Source organism: Rhipicephalus microplus, chromosome 6 (genome assembly GCF_043290135.1).
Source record: "Rhipicephalus microplus isolate Deutch F79 chromosome 6, USDA_Rmic, whole genome shotgun sequence".
NCBI lineage: Eukaryota > Metazoa > Arthropoda > Arachnida > Ixodida > Ixodidae > Rhipicephalus > Rhipicephalus microplus.
The window spans coordinates 104,177,627-104,199,256 of record NC_134705.1 but is presented as its reverse complement, the minus strand read 5'-3'; the positions used below and the strand labels follow the sequence as shown (position 1 = coordinate 104,199,256).

Here is a 21,630-nt window from a genome sequence, read left to right as displayed (position 1 = left end):
TCCACATTACATGTTCGGGCACTGGGAAACGTCTTGCTGTGGCCATCGCAGTAGCTTAGTGCAGTGAAGCAAGTGTTCAGGAGTCGTACGGCCGTACTAGCGAACGCGTTGCCGTCGACCGCTCGCCAACATTAAAATGGCGGCGGGGTCAAAATGCACAGTGTTGCCAGAGCACAGAGCAATTTCGCATATGGTTCATTACACGAGTTAGAACAAGCGACGCAATTGACTACGAGAATAGTCACACAACAGCAAGGTCAGTGCAAGGTACTAACCGAATCTCGGAGACGCAAGAGGTTGTTAAGTTGCCGCGTCTTGAGAGAATCAAGTTTGATGAGAAAAAAACAGCATGACCAAGGTTTTGGCATCAGTTCGAGACATCAGTGCATAATAGAGTGAACATGCCGAAGAATAAAAAATTTAATTGCCTTCTGGCGTCTCTGAGAGGAGAGGCTGCGTCCCTTATAGAAGGTTTGCAGTTTTCTGATCAGAATTACGAGCATGCAGTCGCTCTTTTGAAAGAAACATACGGACGGCAAGATCATTTAAGAGAGACCTAAATAAAAGAACTAGCAAACGTGGAAGCAGTGAAGAGTACTAAAGATGTAGATGGGTTGAAGCAACTCTTCCAAAAGTTGCTAGTGAACACACGAGCACTGCAGTCGTTAGGAGTGGAAATGGATAGTTATGCCACAGTGATAGCTCTTGTTGTAAAATCTGCGCTACCGGTGGATATGAGGATTGAGATGAAGATGAAAAAGATAGAGAAAGGTGACAACAGACTAGCAACTATGGAATCGGACTCAGTGTCAAGAGACAGCACGATCAGTTTGAAAAAAAAAATATGGAGTTTTTAAACATAAATATACGCAGTAGAGAAGGAGCTTGAGAGGAAAATTACGATGTGACCCAGTCACCGCACAGTATGAAGCGGACTAGAACATCTACGCTTGAAAGCTTATCGATTAAGAAATGCATCTTCTGTGAAATGACTGGACACTAAACGGAAGATTGCAGAAGAAGCATTAGTATGTCACAGAAGAAAAAACCCTTGCAACGGGAACGATGGTGCTTCAGATGTACCAGACCTCACCACACGACGAAGATATGCCGAGCTAACGTACGTTGCAAAACATGCAAGGGACGGCACGCGACATCCATGCGTCGACCACGTACGCCTGCAGGAAAGTCAGCACCGCAGCAAAGTGGTAATTATGTTGAGCAAGTGCTTAAAAGCGCGCAACATGACCGGTTACACAGCCAGTCCTGCAATATGCACGCACAGCAGTCTGACGAACACAAGTGCATACTACTGCAAACAGCATTTCCGTGGACGGACGGACAAGATAGTGGGTGCTATTCACGTATTCTGCTCGACAATGGAAGCTAGAGGATATTCATCCTCAATAGACTGTCAAGGAAAGTAGCGTGCAAGGTAAAAACATCCGAAAGGTTTACCGTAGGATCATTTGGAGGAGGAGAGATGGAACTAGACATGAAAGTCGCCGAGGTCAGCGTGAGGAAGGATCCCACATCGGAGTCAGTCACGATTGAGGCACTGGATATAGAAGTTATATCCTGTGACGTGCTACCAGCGCCACCGTTGCATATACATGAAAGAGCAAGATCGATGGGATTTTTTTTGGCTGATGACAACGAGAACACGGACAAAGAAAGAGAAAATATAGAAACTTCTGTAATAATTGGAGCAGATTATTACAGGACTGCAGTCACTCGTCGCATTTGCGAGATTCATACAAAAGTAACGACAATAGAAACAGTATTTGGATGGAGGGTCCAAGTTCCTGTAGGACTTCATTGTGTGCCGATGAAATCATCGACGGATATGACACGCACGGTCAGTGCAAAGTTGGACACGACTGTCGACGAACTGCAGAGATTCTCGGACTTGAAAAACAAGGGCATCAAGGAGAACCATTAAACAAAGATTAGCGATGAACATGTGCTAGATTACGTCTGACAAACAATGGAGTTCAAGACAGGAAGATACCAAGTGTGGATACGATGAAAAGAAGACGTGACGTTGGCCGACAACAACACCATTGCAGAGAAGAGGCTTATACAGGTGACGAAAAAATTATGCAAGGATAAAGATGAGCTCCTAGCCTATGGCAAAGGTATTCGAGAGTACTTCGAGCAAAAAATAGCAGAAATGTCGAAGAAAATGCTGGATCAGATATTCATAACAAATTTGTATATGACATGCCGCATCAAGGAGTAATTAGGAAGGACCGAACAATGCAAAAACTACGAAACGTTTTTGACGCATCGTCAAGCCAGTATTCAGGTGAATCCTTGAATAACAACATGCAAAATGGGCCAAACCTGAACCCCGGCATCCCAAGCTTGTCGATGAACTTTCGACATCACAAGATCCCTATGTCAGCCGACGTAGAAAAAGCATTTTTGCAGATCAAGATACATGAAAATGACTGAGACGCACTGCGATTTATGTGGTGGGAAAGATTACCCCACGAAGATATGCCAACGCCGAAGATAAAAACGCGGAGGATGACGATGGTTACTTTCGGAACTACACAAAGTAGCTTTCTTCTAGCAGCCACAATTCATTGACATTTGAATAAACACGAAGAGAATTATCATGGAGTTGTGGCACAACTCCGGGAAGAAATCTACGTTGATGACGTTTTACTAGGAGCCGACGAATACTCGACATCGACAAAGAAATACAAAAAAGCACAAGACAATTTTCGTAATACGGGAATGACTTTAAGGAAATGGATTTCAAATGACGCCGAACTAAAAAAAAACTTTTGAATGAAGAACTACGAACTGTGGTTGCTAAAGTAGAAGGAGTAATTAACAACTGGCCTCTTACTTACGTGTATGACGTCCCTAACAAGCCACAACCCATCACACCGGCGGACGTTACAGGAGGCAGGCAAGCAATGAACAAGCAGGAAGAAAAGACTCGGAGAATACAGTTTGCTGAATTACTAGAGTGCAAGAAAACAGGCAATGATAACATGGTGGACCAGATGAAAAAAGGAGTACCCGATGAAGCTAAAGTGTGCCAGCAAAAACGTGGAGCGTCAAGAAGAAGTACAAGAAGTAGATGTACTTCTGCTTGGAGAAGGCCGTAAAAGAACTCCGTGGAAACACTGCAAGGTCGAAAAGACTTTCCAAGGCAAGGATAGACTAGTGAGAACATGCTTGCTTCGTAGACCTGAAGGAAAATTAGCCAAGAGGCCGATTCAAGTGTTGTATTCACTCGAAGGTTGCTTCGGTTGAATCTGGCCGAAGGGAAGATGTAGAAAACAGATTGAAGATGGAGCTTGGAGTCGAGGAAGAAGTAGCCAGGGGCACGCTCTGCATACTTTTTTTCTTGTTCTGTCCACAATAAACCGAAGACGTATCGGTTCTGCGGTCTCTGGGCCTTCTGAAACACTATGTATTTTTATCACTCAAAACGTAGAACATTTACCGCACGTGTTGCCGTACCTTCTTCTGTCCTCGTTTTTTTGAGTGTGTGTCGGGATGTTGAACGATTGATTGATTGATTTGTGGGGTTTAACGTCCCAAAACCACCATATGATTATGAGAGACGCCGTAGTGGAGGGCTCCGGAAATTTAGACCACCTGGGGTTCTTAAACGTGCACCCAAATCTGAGCACACGGGCCTACAACATTTCCGCCTCCATCGGAAATGCAGCCGCCGCAGCCGGGATTTGAACCCGCGACCTGCGGGTCAGCAGCCGAGTACCTTAGCCACTAGACCACCACGGCGGGGCGGGATGTTGAACGATAAGTGCAATAGTACGTAAGCCTAAATAACATTGTCACGGGAGGAGAGAATGAATTAATCAATATATTAAAAAATATACAGGGGGAGTCAGTGGCAGCTGCAGCCAAGATTGAGGAACAACATCAATAAGAACACGAGCGTGATCGCATTCATCGTCTTTGTCGTCTACCTGATGCTCTCTCGTGGCCGGTGTCGTGTGACATATGACCCCCGCCGCCGGTAGCGTCGTTTCGGCGCATAAAAGAGAGTAGGATCATATGCGGAGAAGTATGGTTTGAGACGGGACACATGAACGACGTCAGTGGCGGGTGCAGAGGACGACGACTGACGGTCCAACGGAGCAATCTCATATGTGACCTCAGTAAGCCAGCGTAAAACCTTGTAAGACCCCGAGTAGCAAGATAGGAGCTTCGAAGAGAGGCCAACGTGGCGGCATGGGGTCCAGAGAAGGACCACTGATCCTGGAGAGTAGGAAACTACTTTGTGATGGCTATAGTAGCGTGCTTTCCGAGAGAGCTGCGACCGCAGAAAATGTTCTCGTGTAATTGGGCGGGCCATTTGAGCCTGAGCAGTAAAAAACCGGGTGTACTCTGTAACCGTTTGCGTAGTGAATGGTAGAAGAGTCTCGAAGGGTAACACTGAATGGCGGTCGAACAATAAATAGAACGGGGAGAAGCGAGCGGTGTCGTGGCCTGCCGAATTATATGCGAATATAACATACGGCAAAGAACTGCCCAATAATGGTGATCTTTGTAATTGTACACGAAGAGCATTGTTGTCAAGGTTCAACTTTGGCGCTTGGTAAGACCATGTCTTTGCAAGTGGTAGGCCACAGTGAGATTGTGACGCCTCGAACACGAGTGAAGGATGTCACTAACTACTTTTAAAAGAAATGGGCGACCACGATCAGTAGGCAGCTGTCGTGGTGAGCCATGGTAAAGAATTAAGTCATGAAGCAAGAAATCCGCGACATTAGTGGCACAGCTTGTCAGTAGCACTCGTGTGATAGCCTATCTTGCGGCGTAGTCAGTGACTATGGCTATCCACTTCTTTTCATTGAAAAAAGTAGGAAATGGTCCAACAAGATCGGGACCGACCTAGTAGAAGGAGATGGTGGGTGCGTCTATTGGTTGAAGCGAACCAGCTGGTGGCAAGGTAGAGTGTTTGGAGCGCTGGAAGGACCCGCAAGCAGCAACGTATCGTCGTACAGAAGGGTAAAGGCCTGGCCAGAAAAATCTACGCCGCATGCGATCGTACGTGCACAAGACGCCGAGATGTCCAGTGGTTGGGGCATCGTGAAGCTGTTCAAAAACAGTGGAACAGAGTCTCGCAGGAACTATAGGTAGTATCTGTGGCCCCTCAGTGCTAGTGTTGCGTCGGTAAAGAATATCATCGCGTAGAACAGACAATTGTAGTGACGGGTCTCCGTCGGGCAAACGTAGAATCTGCATGTTAGACCGCAAGTGGACATTGCTGAGGTGTTTCATGTCGAAGACACAAGGGTCAGAATTATGTGCTGAAAGGTCATGTGGGTCCACAGTGTGATAGGATAGACAGTCCGCAGCCTGGTGCATCAGGTCCGATTTGTATGCCATGTTAAAGCTGTATTCCTGGAGTTTCAAATCTCAATGGCCATATCTTTCAGTTGGATCTTTAAGGGACTACAGCCAGCACAAGGCATGGTGATTCCTAATCACCGATAAGGTGCGGCCAAAGAAGTATGGTCAAAATTTTTCGACTGTCCAGACTAGTGTGACCCACTCACTCACTGTGATGGAAAACTTGCTCTCCGAAAAAAAAAACAGGCGACTGGCATAAGCGATGACGCGATCCTGTCCTCTTCGCCGCTTGGCGAGAAAAGCACCAATTCCGTGTCCACTGGCATCAGTGCCAAATGCAGCATGGGCTGACAGGTCGAAATGGACCAAGATGCGTGGGGAAGTAAGTAATGTTGTAAAAGGCTGAAGGCAGTTGCTTCGTCATTATTCCAATAAAAAGGCATGTCCTTGTTCAGTTGTTCCGTAAGTGGTCAAGCAATGTCAGCGAACTTCTTCACAAAACGTCGAAAGTAAAACACACAGGCCAATAAAACTCCGTACATCTTTTGCGAAACGTGGTACTGGAAAATTTTTGTCAACTAGAATTTGGTCAGGATCAGGTTGCGCGCCTCGAGTATTGACAAGTTTGCCCAGCACTGTTATTTCCCGACGGCCAAAGTGATTTTGAAAGAGTTGAGCTGAAGTCTAGCTGTTCAAAAATCCTCAAGAACAGCAGATAGGTGGCTAAGGTGGCTTTCAAATGCAGGTGAAAATACAATGACGTCATCGAGATACCACAGGCATGTGTACTATAATGTAAATGCAAGATCAAAAGTGGTAGCAGCGTCGGTACAGAAGCAGCAAGAGCAGGTTCACTATACAGGCAGCGTCGCAGCAGCAACCAAGAAGCCTGAGCTCGCGCCTCGCTCCAACGTGTCGATGTTGGTGCAGTATTAGGCATTCCTCTTCACTACATTTCGTCCTCCGTCGGAAAAGAAGCTATCGTGGCGACTCACGAAGAACAGTGTACGAGAGGATCGTAATAGGGTTTCAACCACTGTACGTGAACGGTTTCACTATCCCGAAATCGCTGGTTTGTGGATGGCGTAACGGGTTTGACGATTTAGTTAACAGGTGAAGTCTGCGAGACAATGCGATAAGGTCTTTGGTATTTTGAAACAAGCTTCGACGAAAGATCGTTAGGAACAGAGGGAACCCAAAGCCACGCAAGAGTGTCCGAAACATAGTTAGGGTGCGGCTGGTTAACGTCACGTCGAAATTTTTGCCTTCATTGGTCGACGGCGGTAATTAACTGGGCGAGCTCACTGCATTCCTCGGCGCGTCGGGCAGCTTCATAGATAGGAGTAGACTCGGAGGAATCAGGGTGGTAGGGTAGAATGGTATCTTGTGTAGTGGAAGGGTCTCGGTCATATAACAGGAAAGGTGGCGATAAGGCCAGTGTCGCCTGTGGAGCAATGTTGTATGCGTACGTCACGAAAGGCAGAATGAGGTCCCAATAGGAGTGGTCTGTGGCATCATACTTAGATAACATGTTCCCTAGGGTACGGTCGAATCTTTACGTCAAACCATTGGTCTGCGGATAGTAGGCGGTGGTAGTCCGGTGAATTCCGTATGGTAAACGGTGGGAGTCCGGTGAAGTCTGGGAAGTCGGCAAGGAGTGCGTTGATAATTTCGGAGAGGAATACACGTCCTCTGTCGCAGAGGAGTTCACGTGGTGTGCCGAGACGCAGAATGAAGTTCCGCAGGGGAAAAGTTGATACGTCACGTGCTGTGGCAGCAGGCAAAGCGGCTGTTTCCGCGTATCGCTTCAAGTAGTCGACAGCGACAACGATCCAACGTTTTCCGGAAGCCGTGAATGGTAAAGGCCCATACGCATCAATTCCAACGCGGTCGAATGGCCTGGCTTGGCAAGGGATTGGCTGGATCGGACCAAAGGCGTGATGAGGGAGAGCTTTGCGTCGCTGGCACTGAGGGCATGACTGAATGTATTTGCGCACAAAGGTACACATGTCTCGCCAATAAAACCGGGATGAAAGCCGAGCGTATGTTTTGAAGACCCCCATATGTGCGCTCTGATGGTCAGTGTGGAAAGCTTAACATATTGCAGTATGAAGATGGCAAGGTATGACGAGTAACCCCTTTCGGCCGTCACACTTGTATTTCCTGCGATAAAGGAGGCCATCGTAGACCTCAAATTGAGCTGCTTGACGGCGCAATGTTCGAGAAGAACGAGAAGTCGATGGGTCTAGAAGGAATCGCAAAAGAGAGCTGATTCAGTCATCCTTACGTTGCTCAGACTCCATGTCACAGTTTTTTGAGAACGCAATCATTTCGGCAAAGGCAGATAGGCATGCAGAGCTTTGGGATGACACAGGTGAACGTGATAGGGCGTCGGCATCAGTGGGACTTTGGGCATACCTGTAGACAACACGCAAGTCAAACTCTTGCAACCACAAAGCCCAGTTAGATAAACGGCCGGAGGGGTCTTTCATTGTGGATAACCAGCAAAGCGCGTCGTGATTGGTGACTACGTCGCAGGGGTGACCATATAGGTACGAACTAAATTTACCTAGAGCCCATATATATGCCAGACAATCCTTCTCTATCACAGATTAGTTCTCCGCTTTGGTGAGAGTACGGCTTGCGTATGCGACTACGAACTCCTCCAATCCCGATTTGCGCTGAGCGAGCACGGCGCCGAGTCCAACACCGCTGGCGTGTACCTCGGTCGGAGCAGTCGAGTCAACGTGACGCAAGATTCGCGGCGAGGTTAACAGGCGGCAGAATTTTCGTAAGCATAATCACAGGCGGGACCACGCGAGATTTTTTAAGTCACTGCACAGAAGAAGGGGGCGGTGATCATCGCAAATTTCTGAATAAAGTGGAAGAAATAGGAGTAGAGGCCAAGAAAGCTGCGCAGATTCTTCAGAGACGCAGGTTTAGGAATCTCTGCAACTGCCCCAAGCTTGGCGGTGTCAGGAAGAATACCATCTTTGGAGACAGCATGGCGGAGGATAGTAAGCTGATTTGTGCCGAAGCGGCACTTCTTCAGGTTGAGCTGAAGGCCGGCGTCAGTTAGGCACTGCAGTACTTTATGTAGCCTGCAGAGATGCGTTGGAAAATCCGGAGATTATATAACTGCGTCCTCCAAGTAGCACAACCATGTTTTCTACTTCAGGCCATGCAAAAGATTGTCCATCATCCGCTCGAATGTTGCGGGCGCATTGTAAAGGTCAAAAAGCATGACACAGAATTCGTAAAGGCATCAGGTGTGACAAAGGCCATCTTAGGCTGATCTTCAGGTGCCAGAGAGACTTGCCAGTAGCCACTTCGTAGGACAATAGAAGATAAGTACTCCGCACTTTGCACGCAAACAAGGGCATCGTTGATTCTCTTTAAGGGGTAAACGTCCTTTCGAGTTATTTTGTTAAGACGACGGTAGTGACCACAGAAGCGAATTGACTCGCCCTTCTTCTTAACGAGAACGACTTGAGATGCCCAAGGGCTATTCGAAGGCTGGAGGACGCCACGCTTGAGCAAGTCAGCTACATGGTCATCGAGAACCTGGCGCTCGGCAGCGGACACGCGATAGGGTCTTTGACGCAATGGCGCATTGGTACCCGTATTGATGCGGTGACACACAGCGGATGTGCGGCCGAGAGGAGTATGCTGGCTGTCAAAGGAAGAACAGAACTTCTCCAGCAGTCATAGAAGCTGAGCACGACGCGAAATGGTTAACGTGTCGGCGATGGAGCTGCTGAGTACGTCAGGTCTAGTGGTCTGCGGCGAAGAGGCACAAGTCTCTCCGGCGACTTCTTTTTTGGCAGAAGGACCAGTCGACATGTCGACAATTGCAGAAGGGTCGAGACTGTAAACCTGCCCGACGCACTAACCCCAAAATAGTGTTACAGGACATGGCAAGAGGTTCGAGATGAGCAGTCTGCTGACGCCATCAAGAAGTTCTACAACGGCATAAAGTAGCGGCAAACACTTGCAGCAAACGAAAAGTACAGATGGCGTGAAAAGGGCAATCAACTCCGTGAGCGAGTTGCAAGATACCATATGGTAAGGGCGAAAGAGTGCGGCGGTATGATGACGTCTTCAGCAACGAAAAGTTTCTCCACGATTACAAGAGCATCATTTAACGGAGTGTCGCCAAACACTTCAAATTCTACCTCAGCGCGAGAGCAGTCGATGACGGCCATTTTAGCGGAGAGAAAGTCCCAACCCAAATTGAGGTCATGAGAGCAGGAATTCAAAACTAGTAATTAGACGACAAGATGAGGCCATCAATCGCGATGCGAGCAGTACAAGCAGCGATTGGCCTGACGTGCTCTACGCTGGCTGTATGAAGAGATTTACTTGCTATTTCCGTCATAACTTTTTTCAGCAAGCGGCAGAGTCTGGTGCTGATCACTAAAACTGCAGCACCAGTGTCGATAAGAGCGAGTGCAGAGAAGCCGTCCACATATACGTCGAGAACATTCGTTAGGAAAGAGAGAGGCCTTGCTCTTTTCGCGGGCGACACAGTTCCTGCCTCTAAAACCACGGCAATCTGTTTTCCTGCTCCGGCGATGAAGGACAACGACCTATCGGGGCTGGCTAGCAGCGACGAGGTGATGGCGAGTGACGGTTAACAGGAGGGCGGTGGTCGGCGTACAATGACATCAGGTCAGAGGGCTGACAGCCTGTGAATGAAGGGCGTGGTGGCATTTAGGAGCAGGTTCGAAGCTCTGGTGGTAGCTCCGGTGGTAGAAAGGGACGCGTCGACGGCAGTATCGAGCTTTGTGGCCAGGTTGGCCGAGGGGAAAGCATATTGGCCGATTGTCGACTGTACGCTATGGTCCACTACTCTGGAGGGACCTTGACTGAGCGAACCGAGGAGTAGGTCGTGGTGGCACGGTTGATGGCAGTGACGTAAAAGTCTTAAGAGGTGGTCGAGCGGCCACTTCAGCATCGCTTAGCGGTGCATTTACCTCGGCACAGGCAACGGGGTAAGCGACGGGGAAGTGTCAGGGGCAGATGGCAGAGCCGCGCAAACTTGCTCCTGGATGGCCTGGTGAAGGTTTGCTGGAAGAGGTGACCGTGGTTGGCCGACTGTAGATAGCAGTGATATATGACGAGCGACTTCAGTTCGAACAAACTCCTTGATCTGCTATAGCAGAGACTCAAGGTCATAGGTGGTGGTTAGGCTTGAGAGTGTGTTGTCCGCGACGTTAGGGTGTCGCGTGAGAAGACGCTTTCGTCATAGCTCGTTGAAACTTTGACACAACTCGATGAGCTCGGAGGCAGTGACAGGCTTCTTCGAGAGCAGTATTTCGAAGGCGTCGTCGGAAATGCCTTTCATGAGGTGTCGTGCCTTGTCAGTTTCCGGCATCGTCGGTTCAACACGCCGGCAGAGGACGAGGATATCCTCGAGGTAGCTAATGAGTGCCTCACCAGTTTGTTAACACCAGCGTCGTAGGCGTTGTTCTGCGCGAAGTTTGCGCATACCAGGGCGTATAAAAACATCTGCGTGCCGGCTTTGAACGTCGTCCAAGTGCGGATATCCGCCTCATGGTTTCTGTACCATAGCTTAGCAACATCCGTTAAATAAAACAACACGCTACGAAGCTTCGCGGGATCGTCCCTTTTGTTAGTAGCACCGGCTCGTTCATGAGGTTCCAGCCAATCTTCAACGTTTTTCTCATCGGTGCCGTTGAAGATGTCTGGTTCTCGCAAAAGCTGGGCACTGGAACAGCACCTGCATGGCGAAGCCGGTGGGGGTGTGAAGGCAGCGTCGTCTGGCATGACGGACCGCAGCTTTCGGCAACGCAGTTCCAGGACTGGGGAAGACCACAGCACCCTCCACCAAAAAATAATGTATATGCTAGGTCAAAAGCAGTAGCAGCGCGGGTACAGAAGCAGTAAGAGCAGGCCGAGTATACGGGCAGCATCGCAGCAGCAACCAAGCAGCCTTAGCGCGTGCCTCGCGCCAACGTGTCGATGTCGCTGCAGTAGTGTGCATTCCTCTTCACTACAGAACCTTTTGTATAAGTGCAGAAGAGAGTTCGTCACCCTTTATTATCAGCTGGGGCGTTACACAATCCGAATGGCATAAACTTGAACTGGAAACGTTCATGGGGTGTAATCAAAGCAGTTTAATCACAGCCTCTATAATTGACAGAGATCTGCTAGTATTCTGTTAATAAGTCGATAGATGAAAAGTAGGAAAACTATGTAGGCAGTCGAGAGCATCGTCAATCCGCGGCAGTAGATACACATCCTACGTGTCGCTTTGTTTAAGTGACGGTAGTCTACAAAAAAGCTTTAGCTGTCATCCTTCCTCCTGACTAGCACGACTAGCGATGCCCATAGACTGCAGAAAGGTTCGATGGCGTCGTTTGTATTTCTTCAACTACGTCATGCATACCTTGTCGCTCAGCGTTAGACACACAATAAAGACGTCGTTGGTTGGGGCTGGCGCCTCCAGTGTTAATTCTATGAGTTAGGAAGGATGTCTGACCCAAATTGTGGTCATGAATATCAAAGATGCCATGGTACGATTTCAGCAGGTGCTGGACATCAGCTGTTTTTGCTGGATGAAGGTAAATGGCAATCGTCTGGTCCATAGTGGCATGCGCTGCGCTTTGCGAGGAGGACAATGGCACAGAGGACGAAGAAGAATCGGCAAGGAACGCTGAATTGGCAGCATCAAAAGGAGAAACTTTTCCCAATGTCATACCATCTGGGATATTTTGAGCGCGCCTGCGGAAGTTTCGAATCGGAACAGATGCAGTATTTCCCGTGACTGTCAAGAGTGTGTGAGGCACAGTCACAATTTTAGCCTGCAGAACGTCAGCAATAGGTGTCAATTTGTAGTCAACAACGGGAACAGGAGAGACAGACCTCAGGTTCACGAAAATAACGACCTGAGGTGCTAGGCGAACGTGACCTACAGAACACAGACATTGTTGATTTGTTGTTGAGTCTTCATGGTAACACGGTCAATCAAGTTCAAGCGTGCCAATTTCACAATCAATAAGACCAAAGTGGGCGGATAAAGCGTCTATGTCGAGGATAAGGTCATGGGAACATTTATCGAGCACAGCGAATAGCACGGTCGTGATGCAATCGGCAAAACTTTTACGCGCGGAGCACGTTCCAAGCACGGTAAACATGCCACCATTGGTGATCTGGATGAGTATTACTGTGGGTGGCGTTATAACTTTTTAACGTGGCAACAAAGTTCTGAATTCATCACTGATTTGTCAGCCCCTGTGTCAAAAGTGCAACAACTGCTGTGTCATCTACTTGAATGCCAATAAGGTTACGTTGAGTCGGCAGCATTATCAGAGGATTCGGCAGGCAAGTGGTCAATGCAGCATCACCTCCGGGAGCTGCATAACATAGTTTTCCGCGGCAGATGGTCAGTCAGCGACGTTGGTCTGCGAAATAGGGGTGAGCGAGACGACGGGTGACGGGAGAGCGGTGAACGGGACTGGTGAGTATGCGAAGATGGAGAACGACGACAATATGGTGGCTTAGAAGGAACGTCTTGACTGGTGGCCTGAGGTGATAGGATGCCTGATGCCGATACCAACGAGTGTTACATTGATGGGCCACGTGTCTCATCTGGCGGCAGTTGAAACAAATCAAACGATCGTCAGTAGTCCTCCCCTCGGCTGGATTGTGAGGGTGCACCAGAAGACGTTTGTTTTGGGCATACGAAACAGAGCGTCAACGACGGTCGATCAGCTGAGAAGGAGCTGTAGTGCACTCAGAGGCCAGTGCAGCATGGGAAAGCTCTTGTCGCACAATGGCATGTACAAGTGGCACTATCTGAGGGCTAGAGTCACAGGCACGGGAGCAAGTGGACGCAGGAGATGGAGCTTCAAGTTCACATCTGATGATCTTAGTCACGTGCTCTGCAGTTAACGGCGTCTGTAGTGCAGGCCCTCCTTCGCATGACAAGGTTTTCGCTGTGTTTGGTAGTCGAGTAAAATCGGGGGTGATATTCCGACTTTTCGCGGCTTCAAAACGCTCGCACTCCTTGATGATGGTATCGGCCATGTTGCAGTCCTTACGTATGAGAAGATTGAACGCATACACTCAATGTCTTTTCATACCTGCGCCACTTTATTTGTTTCTTCAATGCCATTGTCTGCTTTTCGGCAAAGGGCGAGCACATCCTGTATGTGGGCCTTGTATGTACGTGGTCTTTAATCAACTCTCGGCTCCGACTTGTTCTTTGGGCCACAGCCGGCGTTCACTGGCGCGCCAAATAGGACCACTTCTAAATTGTCCACGCTTTCGTGGTGCAGTTAAGGGGGCCGATATTTCGGCCTCCGGAATTGACCAGGCGATTGCCTCCCTAATAACGGGACCCGTGACAATTATTCTGGCGTCCACTACAGGACCTTTCGGTGCACAGTGTGTCCAAAGTAGTGAGAAAGAGCCTTGAGTCGTTGATAGTGCTCTCGGAACAATTTTTGTGTGTTGCTCAGAGTTCTCGTTAACGAGTGGACAGAGAGTGTTTTGATAGACTAAGATGGCAGATATCTTGTGCACGCGGCTAGAATTTCGTCTGAGAGGCAACGGCACTATGAATCTGAAGAATTTAGTAGCTATTGGTGAGAGGGTGGGTCTTTCTGGAGCCGTACTACGGAAGTGGGCCACCCAGAAGGAAAAAGAAGAAAAAGAGGGGCCAAAGAAGAAACGGCAGTTGAGCTGGAAAAAGAAAGGTTGGCGGTCGAAAGAGCCAAAGCGGAAAAAGCAGCTGATTTGGAGAGAGAGAGGTTGGCAGCTGAGAGGGCCAAGAAAGAAAAGGCAGCTGAGTTGGAGAGAGAAAGGCTTGCCGTTGAAAGGGCGAAAAAAGAAACAGAGGCAATGCAGCGACAGTTGAAAGAAGAAATAGAGGCAAAGGAGTGACAGCTGAGAGGAGAAAGAGAGGAAAGGGAATGGCAGTGGCAGCACGAGATGAAATTCGAGCGGCTTCGTTGGCAACAGCGAAGTGAAACTCCCGTCCAAGCTAAAGTTGAAAGCACCGAATGGAAAGATCATGGCTTCCGCTTGAATCCAAGCAAGCTGCTCGTAGCGTTTGATGAAACGAACGGCGACCTTGACACGTACCTTCACAGATTTGAGACGATTGCAAGGAGCCAGAACTGGCCAGAACATCAATGGGCAAATGCTTTGAGTACCTGGTAAAGTGGCGAAACGCTCAGTGTGTGTGGTAGGATGACGCCGACCGATGCAGCCAATTATGGAAAGGTGAAAGCTGCTTTGCTGAAGTGATTTAGATTTACGGTGGAAGGTTTCCGGGTCAGATTTTGGACAGGAAAGCCAGCTGATGGCGAGACGCCTACGCAGTACGCCGCCCGACTTAGCCATTATTTCGACAGATGGATCGAACTTTCAAGGACAGCGCAGGAGTACGATGAGCTTAGAGAGCTTCTTATGACAGAGCGATTTCTCACCAGTTGCCTCCCAAGCCTGTCGCTGTATTTGAAAGAGAGGAGAGCCAAGTGACTTGAAGACATGCTTGAATTAGCTGACCAATACTCGCAAGCGCAAGGTGGCACGAATATAGCCAAAGTCAAGAAGGAGTGTCCCGAAGATTCGAAGAAATCGGCCCCTGAACAAAGAAGCGTGCACCGGAAAGCGTGCCGCGATGTTTTCTGTGTAACTTAGATGGTCATCGCGCTAACAGCTGTCGAACTAACTTTACGAGCCTTACAGTTGTAAAATGTTTCAAGTGTGGTCAGACCGGGCACAAAACTGATGCATGTCGTAACGGAGCGAGTCAAGCTCAACAGGTATCATGTGTGCTAGCAGCACCGAAATCCGATGGGGATGCTGTCACTGATGGATTTCTAGCGTTAAAAAATGGGGAGAAACTTCCAATTGTGGTTGCTGCAATGACAAAATAGTCCACCGGTGTTACGAAGAGATATGAACGCTTCCTGGAAAAGTTGCGGGCAAGAAGATAATGCTGTCAAGAGACACCGGTAGCTCCACAATGATCGTGTGGAGAAATTTGGTGCGAGAAAGTGAGTTAACAGGCAAAACAAAACCAGTTTGTCTAATTGACAGTACGGCTCGGATGCTTCCCGAATGAGAAATTGAAGTTGAAACTCCGTACTTCAGCGGGAATGTTACTGCCGTATGTTTGACGACGCCCCTGTACGACCACATCATCGAAAACATCGACGAGGCATGAGAGCCGAATGATCCAGAATGTTTTGTGGAAGACCCGAAGATGGAGCTCTCGCCGACACAGCGACTGCGAGATACAGTGGAGGAGTATCCCGCGACGGATCTCACTTGAGCCCAAGGTGAAGCCTGGGTGCAAGAGACAGTGAATCAGTATATGATCGTGTTAAACGAGAGAACGTGATGGGCAGCTGGACTTACGTCGGCATGTCCTCAACCAACCGACAGTGTAAAGGTGACGGCGTCGGCCAGCCAGGCCCAATGTAGTGACATGAACAAGCTGGTGAATAACCAGACAAGATCGTTTGAACGTTATAACCCGTTAACAATGCCGGAAGTGGCAACGGTGGCTGAGACACCGCCTCAGTTACCGTCAATTGGAAGGGCTCGCAGCAACAGGACGAGGAGAAACGGGAAGAGATTGAGTGAGCACAGCAAGAAAGGGCGCAAGCGCGCTAGAAATACACAGGATTGGTGCTGAGGTCGAATCGAACTGTGTTTGGCAGTGCTGAGTGCAATATGTTTTGTTAATGTGGTTGTTATCCTGCGTCACAAGTGTACGTCGAGTGAGTCGATGTGTTTGTTGCAGCGATGTGTTGTAAAGGATTGTACAATTTTTAAGACAGACTTTTGCACATTTGTATTGTTTGGAATATGTGATGGAGTGTTGTACTCATGTACTTGTGGTTATATTTCATGTGTTGTGAGATTGAACTGCGACGTGCTATTTTATTGAGTGTTCTATTGTGAATGTGACACGCCATGAGCAACAGACCATGTTACAGTCTTTTAGATTGTGGGGACTGTTCGCACTCGTTTTTGTGGTTTTGACTATTATGGAATAATATTCTTAAAGTGGGGGGGGGGGGCAGTGTCACAAACCAGCGATCACAAATGGGCGCGGCCTCATTCTTGCGACCAAGCGCCAGAGAGACGCCTCGAGGTCAACGATCAAGAAGAAAACAAGCATCCAAAGACTCTCCGGGCGCGCCGTCTCTCTCCCTTCGGAAGCTTAGGTTCGCCGACGAACCTCCACACACTGGCGGCCGAGCAAGCCCTAGAAGGTTCTCGAGAGAAGAGGCGTGGTGATGCAGAGTTGCGTCATGTGTCGCGGACGGCCCTCGAAACATCTCGCTCTTACCCCAGCCTCGGCGGCGCATGGCGCCAACGGAAACGTTGAGAATTTTCTGGAATCTAGCACGAACGGTATTTAACCGAGCAGCAGAGATGGGAGATGAGGAGAAGAAGGAATTTTGCACCAGTGTGCGTAGGGTGTTCCGCCTTGTCGGTGAAGCCTTTTGTCCACAGTGACACAGGAAAAGAGGGAGTTTCACGCCAATGTGCGTAGGGTGTTTCCGCCTTGTCAGCGGCGAAGGCTTTTGGTCCACAGTGACAAAGGAGAAGAAGAAAGTTCGCGCCCGTGTGCGTAGGCAGAAGATGAAAGTTTTGCGCAAGTGGGAGTAGGATATTTCCGCCGTGTTGGCGAAGCCTTTTGTCTTCAGGGACAAAGGAGAAGAAGAAGAGGATTTCAACCTGACGGGTGAAGATTCGTGCTACAGGCAGGAGTGTGTGCCTACCGCCAGTGAGCTAAGACGCGTGGCAACAGCAGCGCGTGTGAAGCCGACGTGTTACCGGCGAAGAAGTTTGGTGCTTGGAGAGCTGCCACATGAAGCCGCGAGGCTTCCTAGAAGAGAAACTTCGGGAGCAGCGGAGTGACAACAGTGCTGGACTTTGATTGGGTGATTCTCGGAAGAGTATCATTCAGACATTTGTTCCAGCGACTTTGAACTAAATAAGTTTTCGAACTCTTTAGTCTTAATTGCCTTGGTTGTTTGATGCATGCAATTGCATTGTAATGCATATTGTTGTTTGTGTTCCTTGTTTCGTGTGTGGCTTGTTGTACTGTGTAGTGCATTTTTAGATTGGTGACATATCGTATTCAACTATTGTCACATGTGCATATTTTTGTATCGATTTGATCTGCCAGATTGAGAATATAATTTTGTTTTGCTTATCAACTCTCGGCTCTGACTGGGCAACAGGCGGCGTCCGCTGGCGCGCCAAATAGGACCACTTCTAAATTGTCCACGCTTTCGTGGTGCAGTTTGAGGGGCTGATGTTTCGGCCCTTGTAATTAGCCCGGCGATTACCTCCCTAATTAACGGAACCTGTGACAACTGTGGTGAATACCGGTCAACGCCCCACGCTAAATGATCTACAGGAGTTGTGTAAAAATTACCCTGGCATACCATAAGTTCTACGCTCTTAGTCAAATCCTGGCTAGACTACACACCCGCAGGCAGAAAATCAAGTCAAATTTTTTATTCTTCTACGCGGCTCTGTAGTCCGTTACCAAGAGAAACTGGCACGATTTGAACTGGTCTGATAATAGCCGGGACAAATGCAGCCAGAATTTTAGGTCAAACTTTTTCTCGCGAGATACGGCCTGAGGTTAGGCCTCACATTCCGTAGGCGGCCTAGCCCTGATGCGGTGGCAGAAAAAAACATTGTTTAACGTTTGTGAGAGCAGTTTCTCAACGATAATGCGGCGGATATAACGACTACAGGTAACTAGAAAACTATTAGTATCACAATTGCTTTAATTTGGGCGATAAACAAGCAAAGCACAGCCGTGTAATAGAACTCGGGACCACATGCACGTGAAGCATATGTTTCACCCATTGCACCACAGCGCCGCCACACGAAGCGAGTCTTCTTGCAGTGGTATATATCTACCAAGAGAATTTTTCCAAACCGTCTTGAGAACCTCGAACTTTTTTGTGCCATATGCATGCATTTGGTGAGTGAATAGTTTGTAGGGCTTTATGAACTCTAGACAACCACGGAGAGTGCTTTCGTACCCGACTTCGGTTCATGGTGCGCCGTTCCGCAAGAACGAATAACGTGTGTTTGTGCGTCGTTTTAGTGCTTCCCCGTAAACTGCAGGTGTTACGCTCACCGAAATTCGCGGACGAGGTTATGTTCGGCTGTAGAAACCTGCATATGTTTCTCGCACGTGCGTGTGCTGTGAGAAACTTCACTGATTTGTGTCGAGAGGTGTACGCGTGTCAGTGACAGCAGCCTATTCTCAGCTGTTTAAAGACAATGCGCTTTTGCACGTAAACGATGCACGGGTGTTTTAGAGTGCCTGCTCTAACACTTGTATTTCGTAAGCGCGAACTGCCACTAGCTGCTCGCTGGGGCAGCAGCACCTTTTTAGCCTTTGGACGATTACCTATTCCTGAAACTAGGCTTTATGGGCATTTCGCTATGTAGAGTGGTTTTTATTCATTTTCAGTCTTTAACTGATCTCACTTATGAGTAGTGGCTACTCTTACTTTTATTCAGCAGCACATCGCTGTTCAAGTGAATGCCGAAACGCGCGCCATGGTCAAGTATGACAAACACAAATTAGCGACGGACAGGTAGGTCTCTCTACAAATAAATATTGCCTCTGCACATCTATTTCGCGAACGTCGGCGTGAAGTCGGGGTGAAGAAATGGTGCAGAACAAACATCAGAAGAATTGTTGCTACTGCTAGCAGTTGCTGTTTACAAAATGGGAATTTTTATAGCTAGTACATTATTTTCACAGCAGCACACTGGTTGTGTTGGTCACGGTTCACTGTTACAAATCGATGCTGAAATATGAAAACTGTACTTACTATTAAAAAAAGTGAGCAAATGTCGGTGACATACGCTCTCCTGTTGACTTCGGGTAATTGATTGATATGTGGGGTTTAACGTCCCAAAACCACCTTATGATTATGAGAGACGCCATAGTGGAGCGCTTCGGAAATTTCGATCACCTGGGGCTGTTTAACCGGCACCCAATCTGGGCCTACAATCTGGGCACATGGGCCTACAACGTTTCCGCCTCCATCGTAATTGCAGCCGCTGCCGCCACCGGGATTTGAACCCATGACGTGCGGGTCAGCAGACGAGTACCTAAGCCACTGGACCACCGTGGCGGGGCTCTCCTGCTGACTTCTGCACCTGATTTCTCACTTTTGTATTTGATGTTCGTCATCAAGTTACGCAACCACTAATCAAACATCAACCAACCGACTTTAAATTTTAATCATTTTCTGTCTTACGGCCTTCGGTTTGTTTCTTTTTAGCCATGCTTTCCTAAAATCATCAGTTCAACTCGTTTTGTAGAACATGGACATCAACATACATAGGCCAGTGTTTCGGTAAGCTGTCGCGCGGGCACTAGTACTCTTTTGTTTAGTGCATGACACAGTGTCACACCTCGACAACTGATGAATGGAAAGTTGTTTGTTCTCTTTTGATAAAGTCAAAACAGTAAAAAATAGGATTGCACACCCCAGGGTATAGCCGAATGCAGAGAGATGTAAGATATCTTGAATTAAACGTCCCATATAGCACTGAAAAGTGTTTCTGTCCAAGACCATCTTGTAGAGAAATGACCATCACAAGACAGCGGGACGAAACGACGACGCGCAAATGCCACGATATTCAAGCGACGGTAAACGTGACGTCGGTGCTGGGCGCCCAGCTTGCGTGGCGACGGCGGGGGGGGGGGGGGAGGTTCTTTTTTTTCTTTTGCGCACGCGCTTGTGGCTGAACGGTTCTGCGTAAGTCGATTCCGGCTCCTGGCACCATGATTGCGCGACGAAGAGGGCGGTTCTCCTCTTTTTTTCTTTTTTTCCTTCTTGCGTCTGTTGTTATCGGCTGTATGCGTGACTTACGCGCCGCATGGAAGTTACGGGTACGTTTTAATTGCTGGGCTCCCTATAGACAGGATTTTAGCCAGTATGCGTGAGCGCGCCGCCTATGTGCCGTTCGTTATCTGGCGTCTGAGTGAGAGGGTAAATACAAAAGACGAGGCGGTGTCTAATGATCAATCCAGAGAACACGAGCGAACGTCAAAAAGGCCATTTCGTGTGCATGCCAACATCTATTCAGCGACGCGTGTGAACGACGATTTAAGAGAATAACGATTCAATGTAACATCTAACCACTCGACAATCATCAGAAGCCTATTTTAGTTTATAAATAGAAGTGGTGACTGAGTCAGCGATACACATGCAAAATATCTGGATCAGAAGCGTGTTTCTTCAATACGTGGCTTTCTTACTAAGATCATGATCGGATGTAAATGTGCCTGCGCATTTCATAACTCGCAATAGATTTTCGCGTGCATCTATATCTCAACAAGTTGAAAGTTTACTGTACGTGTCGTTCTATTTCTCTTGGTTCTGGTCTTTCTCTCTCATCAAAATCTTGAACTCTACGCGCTATGTTTCGTGAACCCCATCATTATTATACTTTTACTCAAAATTACACACTTACCCCACTAGGTCCAGGCTGAGGGCTTAACGACGGACGAGGCTATAAAGTGAATGGCACCACAATATGACATTAGAGATGCATACATGCTCATAAATACTACGCACATGCTTTATAGTATGCCTGCAGGATTCCAGACGTTAGGGTGAAGCTGCATTTATTACCACACTTCTGCACAGTAGATGCACACCTTCCTAGAATGAAAAGCCGCACATGTATAAAAGTGTACTCGTTTTGCCGCAGACCAATAAATCTGTGGCGCTCAGGTGGTAAAGTTGCTGCGCTAAAATTGTATAAATACATGTAGGGTGTTATAAGCTAAAACAAAAAATGTCCCTATTAGAGCGCCGAAGTGGAGGAGTTTCTTTATATGTCCCCACAACGCCCAGTACAAGGACACAATGATTTCGCCTTGAGCAAAATGCGATCATCACGCCTGAGATCGGACACGTAACCTTCATGTTAGGAACCGAGCGCTCTACCAATTGGAGCTCTACAGAGGCTGGCACCACGTTGAAACTTGTATTTCCCATAATGTGATGACACCGTCTCGGTAGCCGGTCATTTATTTTTGTTTTCAGACATACACTCTGTCTGAATTGTTTTGTGCTGTTCATTTTGTCTTGGTCAGACGTAAGATGCTGTCATAGGCTTATTATTTGGGAAATGAAGATACCAATATCACCATTAAAGTCATGCTCAAATTTGCATTATTGAATTGACGCATGTGATACTAAAGAAGAGTGAACTTAGCGCGATGTCGCGTATATTTTC

General features: G+C 48.0%; 1 protein-coding gene across 1 annotated transcript in view; it reads right to left on the bottom strand.

The window, feature by feature from the left end:
* Positions 1-21,630, bottom strand: part of LOC142765968 (uncharacterized) — a 150,328-nt gene that overhangs the window by 33,394 nt on the left and 95,304 nt on the right. Inside the window, exon 8 of the mRNA XM_075867776.1 lies at positions 20,860-20,898. Within this exon, the coding sequence (XP_075723891.1) occupies positions 20,860-20,898 (39 nt within the window). The remainder of the gene's footprint in view (positions 1-20,859; positions 20,899-21,630) is intronic.